At 38.3% G+C, this 12224-nt stretch overlaps 1 protein-coding gene across 4 annotated transcripts in view; it reads left to right on the top strand.

The window, feature by feature from the left end:
* LOC111250736 (TWiK family of potassium channels protein 18-like) overlaps positions 1-11089 on the top strand; it is a 36495-nt gene extending 25406 nt beyond the window's left edge. For 2 of the 4 annotated variants that reach the window (XR_015328000.1, XR_002673492.2), the window contains 7 exons: positions 721-929; positions 2511-2669; positions 3194-3365; positions 6589-6747; positions 7009-7179; positions 7477-7768; positions 9024-11089. Coding sequence is in view for 1 of the 4 variants with exons in the window: in XM_022806385.2 (XP_022662120.1) it covers positions 721-929; positions 2511-2669; positions 3194-3365; positions 6589-6747; positions 7009-7179; positions 7477-7542; positions 9024-9046 (959 nt within the window). In the remaining 3 variants the exon portion in view is untranslated. The remainder of the gene's footprint in view (positions 1-720; positions 930-2510; positions 2670-3193; positions 3366-6588; positions 6748-7008; positions 7180-7476; positions 7769-9023) is intronic. The other 2 variants (XM_022806385.2, XR_002673494.2) reach the window with 2 other exon arrangements.
* The last annotated feature ends 1135 nt before the right edge of the window (positions 11090-12224 follow it).

The following is a 12224-nucleotide window of genomic DNA, read 5'->3' as shown; positions in this document are numbered from 1 at the left end:
CGATTGTTTACATAAAAATTAACGGCCATTTTCGAAAGCTGAATGTTAACTGGTGCTTCAGTCGTCCAGGTAGGAGCCAACGGTTGATTTTTCTGAGGACTTTTTGCGACTTCGGTAATTATGGGCCGCTTTAAGAAGTCGCACTTTTAAGACCTGTGACCTGTTATCAGTCCAAATTTTAATTTCGTTGAACAACACTTTACTACAAACTACCAACATCTTTTAACGCACGTCATTATTAGAAAATTATTTACGGCTTAAGAAACAACTATTTTGGAAATTACTAGTGAATGTTTACGCTCTGAATTAAAGATATAATTACGCCAAATGATAGTTGTATTGGATAAACATACCCGTCAAAACTGGCACTTGGAATAAATTCGAAAAATTCAATTGAGATACCTGGATTTGTTTAAGTAGAGTACTAGAAACGGATCGTATAATATTTATATGTATTCTACACGGAATTCTTGTTATTCATAGAATGTATTTTGATCACATAAGTATCCTGTTTCATCCCTTCAAGCAAATTATAGATAAAAAGAGGCATCGTCCACCAGTTTTTCAGACCCTAGATATAGCATGTTTAATTAAACATAAATAAACATATATTATTTATTATTGTACTATTTTCGAGATAGCTAATTGAGTTTCTAAGCCAATTGAGGCTGATAGGGCAGAGACTCACTTGACCATGCTAAATTTACTGTTCGTTTACAGGTTACGGAAATATAAGTCCGTCAACAACGACGGGCAAGATTGCCACAATTTTTTACGGAATTGTCGGCATACCATTATTGCTCATGGTGCTGGCAGATCTTGGCAAGCTATTTACCCGCTGGATTAAGTGGTTTTTCTTCCTTACTAAGCACTTTTATCGGACTGGGACGTGTACGAGAAAAGACCGCAAAAGAAATGGTCCCGTTCAGGTAGGGATTTGCAGTACAGTGCAGTGTTTTTTGCGTAATATCTCAATGTGTTTTCATCAGGTTAAGATTTGTTGAGTATTATTTTCAACCGTAGCAGAACAGCTTTTAGCCTATTTTCACCTTACTAGGATTGTCTTGGTAAAGTACATAATTTATGAAAATCTAGAACAAATTTGGTTTTTAATGCTTGTAGGAAGAAGAAATACTAAACATCTAGGTTAACCTGAGGGTTTCTAAGTTTTATAGATTGCAAAACAAATGTACTAATACTATAGCAATGATAACCTTCATGCCCATGAACAATCCCTTGCTCCATGCTAATTCCACCAGATATAAAAGGATCCAGTTTTTACCTTCCAGCGGATATTTACATCGCTTATACCTGTCTTTACATTTCAGACCTTTTCAGTTAGTGACAGAAAACAGTGGTAGTACGTAATAGCGACTACCTGCATCCCGATTATCGGTATATCCGTCGGATATTATAGCATGTCTTCAATCCACGATGGAACCCTTTCTATAATTAATTGTTAAAACCTCTTTACATTTTCAGAAGTTTCTAAGGTAACTTCAATTCAAGTTTTGTGAATTTAACGATTTTGTAATTTGATAATGCATTTTTAATACTTCTGCTTACTTACACATGAAAAATTAGTTGATGACCTTTGTCCTCGACGTTAGCAAAAATCGTGCTCCGTGCATTTGAGATGATCGGGATTCCAACCTCCATACGAAAAGGGGGATGGATGCACACACAAGTCAATGTAATTTCGCACGTGAAGAGTTGTCGGCAAAATGGCCTTGCCACCAGTAAAATAAAAAAAAAATGTTAAATCACCTAACATCATTGAGTTGATTTACCTAAGCTATTCCAAGAGAATAAGGAGTATCTATTTATCGAAAGAGACTAAATCCTTATGCGCTACCAACCACCACGGACTGATGCTGTTGTTATACCACGTGTACCGTGCTGGACAACTATACTCTAATTCCCGTGACGTCATGATAAAAAGCAAGCTCACAGCTCCTCCTCAGAGTGTCTTTGTTAAAGTCCGATAAAAGTCATCTTTTGATTCAGAACCATAGGAACACACATGCTGCACCAGTTGGATTCAATTTTCAGAGCCTATCAGTAAAACAGGACACAACCACCTAGGGAACTTCGAACACGTTGCTGGGCTCCAGCTGAATTGGATTGGTTCGCTGATGTTGTGCAAACATGGCTGGCTAGACGCCATGCCTCTATTCACGATGGCTTCAAAATTCTCCACATCAACTACTATTAAATTCCATCTTTTTCTATTATTTTGTTATGTATTCCAATATGAGTTTGATATTTTGCGAAAATTCTTTGCTCTCAAAACTATCAGAGTGCTATTTATGAGAGAACTTGATGATATTTTCACTAGCAAAACGACGTGAGGAACATGTTTCGGACATCGTTGACCTCACGCGCTTTGTTAGGACTCTGGCTGTAGTAGCCTATTGTTGACATCCCTACCTTATACAAGCTGGCGTAAAACCCCAATCGTAGAGTTTGATTCTTTTATTTATAATTTTTTAATTCTTCTATATTTGCAGTATGTTGCCTTCGTCTGGCAGAAGGTAAACGATAAAATGACATACGTTCCGTATCCAGCCTATATGAAACCAAAAGCGAAACAGGCGGATGGCGGTGAGGATGGGATAAATACCGATGTCGAGTCTCGTAAAGCTGACACAGAGGCCGGCCAATCTGAGGTACGCTTCCAATTTTACAACATGAGCCAAACCACATCATCACACCAAAAAAACTATCATGTTTAAACAGCTGAAATAACAGCCTATACATGCGTTCGGGATCTTACCTTATTTTTTTTTAATTCAAAAACATGATACTTTAAAGAAAAAAAAAAAATATATATATATATATATATATATATATATATATATTATAGTACCAGTAGACAATGGAAGAAGCCCGGCCGACTAGCAGAGATTGGGGGGCGCTTGCATCGATTTGGCCTACTAGCCACTGCTCATAATTATAACTCGACTATTTTCTATACATTACATTACGTAGATTCAGTTAAAAATTAAATTTTTAACGTAGTAGTTCTTTAGTAGTTCACAAACTACTAGCACCATAGAAGTAATCCTCAGCCGCCAAAATAATGATTTATTTTCATAGAATGCCGTCAATCTAGAGTGTCAGATTGTATAAAATATTTATCAATAAGCTCTACTTGCTTATAGCTCATAGGACACATTTGTTAATGATTCAGATTGGCGAAGATTTTGCGGCCGAGGTTGACGATGAATTCAACCTTCCCGTATCGATCGCTCTTATGATTTTGTCCCTCTACATGACAGCTGGTGCCATCTTGTTCACTGTCTGGGAACCTTGGGACTTCACCGATTCTTTCTACTTCGTTTTCATCTCAATGTCCACTGTCGGTAAGTAATTTATCAGCATTGCCAACTAAACTAGTGTCCAATCTTTATGACGAATCGTACTACACCGACTAAAGCAGATTTTGCTAATTCACCTCCTGGTACCTGACCATAAAACCATGAACTACCTTTCCCTTAAGTCCCTCACTCCCCACCTGTGCCTCAGCCGTTATTCTAGGAAAAAAATGTTGGAAAAACGCGTTGCACAAATACTTCTTCTGGGCGTTATGTCAGTAACGCAGTATATTCAGATGTATTCCAGGAACCTAGATGTCATATCAACAGTATATTCAATAATGCATGATTTGCTGCAACTTTTTCCTTTTGCAAAGCCTTTAATCTGGCGTGTCACTACATTTTATTAGGAAGTCCAAATAATATATTAGGACGCGCATCCATGGAAAGTATTATTTCCAATATCTCAATATGCCGCTAACAGAGGAAATCGTTCTTGGCAATGGTACAACTATTGGATAATGAGGTCTCTGTCCCAGGCGAGATACTGCGAATTGTACTGGAGTCGTGTTGCCTTAAAAGATTATGTTAGACAGGGCTCATAATAGCAGATATTCTGCCACTATTGAGCTCTGTCTTAGAAATTGCTCATATCCGTAAACGTGGCAAATCCCGATCACTCAATGGGGTGCTAAAAGAAATATGGCTTCACGGGAGTGCGTTTTCATATGTTAAAGAGTTCCGCTCAAAGGAAGGCGTCATTACCTTATCTGACAAAGTACACAGCTAAATCAAATGGCAAATTAATTTTACTTTATGCAAAAAATCAGGCATTTCTCAAAAGTGCTCTGCCAAGCTTTTGACTATATATGACTGAAATGAAAACGTTCAATCATAACGTTTAGTGCTATGATTATTTCTTTCTCAATGTCGATTGCATTATTTTCTTGCAAGAATAGCAGCAGTGCAGGCCAACAGAGGATGTTAAATTGAAAGGCTTCATAGGCTTTTCTGTAACTGTAAAAAATAAGTCTATGATACGGTTAACGACTTCAGCCGTGGACTTTCTCAGTCACGCTACCTGAACCGTTTGCCAGTGGACCATAGATCCAACTTGAGTATAACGGAAATTTGCCTGTTCGTAGTGCTATACGGTGGACACAAATCATGATTCATTCAAGATGGAGGTAAACGGGTCTGTCACAAGTCATCTAAACAAGTTGCCCACCTCTTGTAGCAAGTTGCACTCCGTTACATTATGCGTATAGCTGTGCGATAAGGCACTGAGTAATAAAGCAGTCAATCTGGTACGTGCAAAGCCTTTGATCAGTGATTGAAAATCTTCCAGCAGCTTGTGTTGACATAAATCCCTCGTTCTGCCATACTTCATTTCATCGATAGTTGGCGGGTATTCGATATGTTGATTTACGAAGGCCTCCGACGACCGTACGGTCTTCGTCGGAACCACATCGTAAATATCTCGAAGGATCTCAGACTCAGCGAAACAGGGTCAAACGTTAGTGTTTGGACGACGTTGGAATTTCCCTTGGGACCGACCGGTCCCTCACCTTTACTCTAAAACTAAGACCGTAGCCCAGGTTAATATCTTATTTTTATATTCAACAACTTATTTTCGTTGAATGGGACAAAGCGTACTTGATTGTGTTGCCCGCAGGGGCACCTATAGTATTTAAAGGCGTGTGCTATTGTACACGGACAATGCCGAAAATGGTACGTGATGTTTTGATATAATTAAAACTTTACGTGGGCACGCTTAAAGCATATTTGCGTATCAAGACAAATGTTGATTTACCCTGTATTTGGAGCCCTATAGATTTAAATTATATGATTAAATAATAAATTATTAAACAATGTAGATTTGTGCAAATAAGTCGAGATGTACGTGTCGTGAAATATTACAGGAATTTTTACTCAGTTACTGGTCGAGCTAATGGCTAATAAAGGAACAAGTGTGACGGTTCATAGTAGTTCGATTAGGGTAGCATTTGTTATCAACGGTATAAATCTTAATGGCTCATATTAACTACTCATATTGTAGCGCCATTTTTGTTTTGCGGTCCACGGGTACATCTTTATTTGTCAATTTCAGCCGGGGAACTTGTACACGGCATCTGTACCAAAGGCTCTAGCTCTTGAGATATCGGAAATTAGGATTTATCACAGATAAAGACCGATGACAGTCCTACCATGCGATCTTGCAGAATACAGATATCACAAAGGGTAGTTTCCATAATAGCGTACGATTGAATGAATTAGTAATCATTTCTATGATGAGTCAGCGTGTTTGTCAACGAGAGGTTATCCAAGTTTCGAAATCCGGTGTAGACATACCTTGTTTCGTATTAGAAGCCAGCGGCTTGAAATAAACCATAAGAACAGTAGCGCCAAATGTAAAGTTTGAAACATTCAATTAGAAACAGAATCAACAAAATATGTTTAAGAACTGAAGAAAATATACCTTTCAGGACATTAGTCTCAAGTTGTAGCTGGAGGTCCTATAGTGACTGTGAAAAATTCATCCGCTATAGGATTCGCTTTTCATTTACGGAACAGACGTAATGGCCGGATAATTAGAAATTTGATTGGGCAGCGTACGTAGCAGACTTAAGAAGCTTTAGAGATGACTAATGACAATTTAGATCCGGCACGCTATAGACGCGATAAATAAAACGGAAAATTCTGATTGATAGCTAATTTTACTCAGAAAAAAACGTGTGTATTTTGTTTAAAAAGAAATGCCGCATTTCTGTTAGCGTGCTCCTAAAGGTCTATATGGAGTCCGCGAATATGTATAGCAGCAATAAAGCAGTTACAACTATTTTAGCCTGTGTGAACAGGGGCTCAATAAAAAAGAACTGGATTTAATGAATATTATAAATTGGATTTAATCAAACTCATAGCTAAAAGAGATGAACAAATTCCTTGTATATATATATATGAGTGGGAATACGTGTGGGTCTTTCGGCAGGCCTCTGGCTTCACTGCTGCTGACTTCAATAGAAGCACTCAGTTGAAAAATTTTTTCTGCAATTCACTTCGTGGCTCGTAAGGGCCTTTCGTTTCATTATCTCTAAAGACTCTAGTTTTCCGTCGATTGGAGCTCCTTGAAGAAATGTGTTAAACGAAAGGGTCACTTTTCCGGTCGTTTGAGTATTTGGAACAACAATAAACAAATCTCTTTTGCGGGGCGCTTAGTGGTTCATTGCAATACGTGCTAAATAAATTAATTCATTCATTTCTATTAACACAGGCTTTGGTGACTTGGTTCCGGAACATCCAATCTTCATGATGGCTACTTTTATCTATCTGTTGTTCGGCCTCGCGCTTACGTCAATGTGTATTAACGTTGTACAGGAAAAGCTATCCGTTATCTTCCAGAAAGCTAAAATGCAACTGGGAACGACAATCGGTAAGAGCTTGCAAGCTTGAATCCACGGGCTTTGTTGTCGATTTTGCTCATTTAAGCTCTGAATCCGAAAATGAAACGACGTCGTTCGAGTACGAAACTTTACCTAATTTTTTTTTGTGATGAATTTCCATGATCGTGACCGCTATTAGCCGACAGCTGGCTTGAACATCTCGCAGAACGGAATACCGGCTCTTTAGTTCTGTAAGCGTACTTATAAAGGCCCACACATTTGAATTTATTTAACACGAATGTCGATTTCAGGCTTTGACCCATCGATGCTGGCAGAAGAAATAATTGAAGAGGATATCGATGAAGAGGACGACGCTCTCTTTCCTGGTGATTCCAATAATAAGGAGACAGGGGCCGCTATAGTCACTCCTTCAGCTACTAAGACAAGCACAAAACAGGAAGACCGGAAAAAATCAATTTCAGGTAGTGCGATTTACGTTTAAGTATTCTTGTTATCTGCCTCCTGTGGCATCCATACAGCTTTTCTATTTTTTATTTGGTGGTTGTTATTATTAAACGGTTTTGAATTTAGCGAAAAGTATGCGTCACCAAATATAGTTGACCAGAAAGAGGGGATTCATCGTGAACGTCCGGATGAGGTTTGAAAACTGTTAGACAGCCGGAAATGCCTAACGTGCATATCCACGTTACTTCGAATTGTTCTTTTATATAGAACTTTATATATAACTATTACTAATTTATTACGAATGTGAATCGTAGGAAATCGACGAGGCTCGAAGACTCCGAAAAAGCCCAAGATCAACATCGATGAACTGATCAAAAGCGGTAAGGGTGTTGACGCTACGAAGAATATGCAAGAGAGGCTCTAAGGACGGCGATAGCTTTAGGCCCTGCATGTGGCAGACCTTCAGGGCGTAGAGCTTTTTAGCAGCAAATGACATAGGCGCAGATGAGAAAACAGCCAAGAACAACATCCCGTTACTTGCTCAACCGGAATGGACTACCTGTCCACAACTGCCGCAACCAGCTGTGAAGTGCATCTTCAATGAAGGTAAGTGGCCCATTAGAGAGGGCCAGTGCTTGCCATATCTTGACCATGTCTCTCTCTACATATAACCGTCGATCAAATTCTGACAAGTGATTCAAAAGCTAACAGTTTACGACAATGTTTTTTTTCAAAAAAAAAAAAAACGTTGCCTTAAACCGTTATCACGCTTTTTTTTTTAGTGAGAATAGAGTATTCGATACAATACTGAGCTGTATTTTGGGTTTGTCAATAAAGTTGCCCACTAACAAAGCCCAAGTACAGCTCAACATTGTCTCGAAAACCCAATTCTCATGTTATATATATATATATATATATATGTATATGTGTGTGTATATATATATATATATATGTATATGTGTGTGTATATATATATATAATGTCAGTCCAACGGGTCAAGATATTTCGAGTGCAACCTGATTTGAAGATGCGCTTTTACCAATGAAAGTTGGTAAATATTTAATAGCCAAAGTTGGCGCATTGCGCGAAAGAAAACTTTTTCTAAGTATTTTTATTGTTTGCTTCACACTTTTTTCAGATAATTTTGCTGGCTGTTGGTTGAGCAGGAGTGGGTTTGTTGGCAGTGAAGTGGTCGATTTTCGAACTGTTTTTCCTCTTTCTTTATTCGACTTTAGAATGGTTTAACTATACACAGAAAGTACACCATCTTATAACCCTAGTAGGACAGGGGTTGTCTAAATCAGATCCACTATCGTTTGTAGATATCTGTCTTGCATATTGGACTTTAAGGAAAATAGCTATCTCTATTGAAATAAAATCAAAATTTGTATCATGTACTTCGGCAGAACTTGCTGATAGCGGTCGATCTAGATTAACAGTACTTTTAACTAGCTTCTTCATTGAAATACGTTACAAGGAAGCTCTGCTCTTCTTTAGCTAAATGCCCGCAGTCCAAGAAGGTTATGCTGAAAAAGCCACAAGGTGATATACTTTCGGAAAACACTGTTTGCATTCTAACATGTAACCCAGTCCCATGGTACTAAATATCTGTATCCATCATTGACGAAAATCAGCACACCGTCTTTGACCAGACAAATATAAATAGTTTCTTGAACTGATACTTTTTTGGTATAAAGAGCTTTTAAATCTGCTTTTTTAAAGCATTATCGTTTTTATGAAAGGTTTTTGCTTAATTTTTTAGCTTTTGACCACTTTTAAGACCCTTGCCCACTAACCTACCTGGGTACCTGAGGGTACCTGTTTTCATTTCAGTAGTGAGTAACTGAGATTTTTTTTGCAGACGCGTGGCAGTACGTGACCTAATGGCTTTTCCGCGAACACTTGACTTGGACTAGAAAAACCCAGCCCGGTTCCGGATGGCGAATGTCAATCATTCATACGTTATCTTCAGCGTTCCGTGCACCACACTGTCTGTCTGCAGCTGCTAACATGAACTAACCAACGACTCACGAAACAGCCGATGGAATGGCTGATAGTCCAACTAGATCCAAACAAAAGCGCCGAAGCTTTTAAATTTAGCGCCAAATCTGGTACCGGTGATCGGTCCAAGCTCTCATGGTCGTGCACAGCCGTTTAGCGCTGTTCGAGCGCTCGACTCTATCAGTAATGGTATCGACAAATAAACCTATAAGCGTGGCCAGAAGGACCAAGCAAGCGGTGAAAATCAACCTGCCGATACTGCAGGCCCGTAAGCCCATCATTTGTGTACATCTATAGTTATCCATTGATGCTCAGCTTTCCAGAGAATTAGCCGAAATCGGTGTCGCTTAGAAACGCCAGCAACTGCTGTATGTTTGACCCAAGGACATTATTGCATAATGAAGCAAAAGCATTCGAGTGTTCACAATAGCAGATGTTTTCGGCTTGCTCTCTTCGCGTCGATTTAATTTGGATTATGTCATTTCCATTACTCAGTTGCCACATTTTAGGGATATTCACGATTCAATAGTGTACCAGGGTCAATGAACAGTACCACAGTTGATGCTTAAGGCTGTGCACAATAACGATCGATCGGCCTTGCCAGAATAGCTAGACACCCACGGCTATAGGCTACGCTAGGACACGAAGCAGCAGCAACACCGCATATTGAAGATGCACTTCGTAGCAGATTTTAGATTGTTTTCAAATGATCTGTATTGTACTAGATACATTTATAATGATTCAGAATATATCTGAAGTGAAAATGCCGTTGGAGGGCAAGGCGGAAGCTGAGGCTCAATTTTTCAACGAAGTTCATGATCAACGGTTGTAACAAGATCATTGTTGTTTTTTCATCAGTATCGCCATTTTCCCAATTTAAAATCGCCGGTGCCTAGATGTGATGATTGCTTCGAAGCATTGGCTATACTTGAGAAAACTTTAATATTAAGGTAGATCGTTTTCGCGCAAATCATAGTTAACTTATTAGGGTTCTGTTAGGTTACAATTTTGTTAGAATTAGTGCTAGACACATCAGACTCCTTTGATCGCAAAAACTATGCTTTGTACGGAGACAAATGAAAGTATCGTCCCTCACAGACCTGAATTGAACGCTTTATATTCTGTATCGTCCGTTTTTCTTTTTTTTTTTTATTATTTACAACTTTATGAGCATGATAAATATGTTCGGTTATAATGGGTCGTTCGAAACTGTAATATATATTTTACGACATTAGCGCGTGTAACCCCAATTTGGATCCTCTGAATTATTTGTCTCTGAGCCAAATTTTGTAGATAATTAATATCGAAATAATGTAATTACAATAGAAAACACGAGACAAAAACATCGCTCTCATTCCAACCTGTAACGGTCCTCAGTGTCGCTTAACGTATATACCACGCCAACAAGGAACGGATGGTAACAGGTAATAACAGAATGAAAAATACTTATATGATGAAATTGTACAGTTTATTTTACAAATTATTTCATTTAGCTATAGATACGCTAATATTGCCTGGTAGTAACACTTTTCCATTCCGCCATTGGCGTTCATGTAAATAAACGGCGCTGGTTGGAACAGTACGGCTTTGTTGGAGTCCGCTTTTGTCAGGTGCGCACCTGTCCTAGAGTGGTCCTTTTTGTATTCAATTCTCATTTATCTTTCTACACTCGGCGCTAGAGTAATATCTCGTTTCTGCTTGGACGATGTCAACCTCAAATGTCAAATAACGGTAATAGCTTATCTGGCTGACGTTGGCCGTTTCAATTTCGTTGGTACAAGTCCCACTGCATCACTATCTAGAGTCTTTCGATTACGTGAGCCATGTACGTGCATGCTTAAATGGAGAAAAAACAACGAACGTTGAATGTTAATGATGCTAATGTATATTCTTTGGTCGAACTGCAAAATAAACATATCAACAGTAGCGTGAGAATTTTTTTGATAGACAAACAGCATTGCCATAGTTTCTAGTATAATACAAAAGACTCAAGAGAATTCTTCAAAGAGCTTATCTCTGACGTAAATCCGTAATATCTGCAACGGATCCGATTTTCACTGAACATATTTTTGTGCAACTTGGTAAACCATGCCTGTAAATCTATTCTGCTTGCTGATAATAAAATCAAAAGCTTCCCGATCATAGAAAGAGAGAAGATACAGCTAGTAAGTATTGTGACCTAATCCTACTAGTGTTCCTGTTACTCACGGGAATACAGATATGCACGTGAGTAACAGACATAATAACGAAAGAGAAAGAAATAGCAAGTTCTTCTTCTTGATTCTTGCAATCCAATTAAATATAAACAAATTTGAAAAAATAACAGAAGTCAAACATTTAAACAGTAACGACGGTGGCACCATTTAAATGCTAACTTGATGTTTTTTTTTGTATATACGTCTATTTCCAGCTAAGAATTTGTGTTATAGTGAGCATAGCCTTTTTCGCATAAAAGTTTACGTGTAGTTTCTTTATTCATTCTTGCAAAAAAACAAGATCGTCCATGAACAAGAGAATTACCACAGACGCATACGTGCCGACAAAATCACATACTAGTTAAGCCATTTCAATACATATAGCTAAATAACACAATGCAGTGAATACTCAACCGTAACTATAATAAGTTGGCCTAAGTATTGTATAACTATTATAATTAATATTTATGAGACATCGACTCGCACAAATGTGTAGAAATCGTACACTGCTAAGTAAAGTTAAGAAGCCTAAAATAATGAATTACTTGATTCCTGCAATTTTTTTATTGATGTTGTAGGGTAAGTTTTTTCTCGCTATTTGTTATACTTAGTCGTGTTCGGTATTATTCAGCAGTAATAACAACACACAACAGCACAAGAAGTGTTTACTGTAAGCCCCCTATCATTGCGCTTCAGGATTTGTGGATACGTTTAGGTCTAATCTTCCCAGGCTGATATTGTTGCCTAAGGCTTCGAATCGGGACATGAAAGTGACAGTCTTTAGTGGCTAGAAGTAAACACTATGGAAAACAGGCGGGAAGCGTATATAAATGAATGCTTCCCAGACAACTGTTTCGTAAGTGGCC

Source organism: Varroa destructor, unplaced genomic scaffold, assembly GCF_002443255.2.
Source record: "Varroa destructor unplaced genomic scaffold, Vdes_3.0 BEIS01000005.1, whole genome shotgun sequence".
Taxonomy (NCBI): Eukaryota; Metazoa; Arthropoda; class Arachnida; order Mesostigmata; family Varroidae; genus Varroa; species Varroa destructor.
Note: the sequence above shows the minus strand (reverse complement) of the source record. Positions and strands in the feature narration are given on the sequence as shown.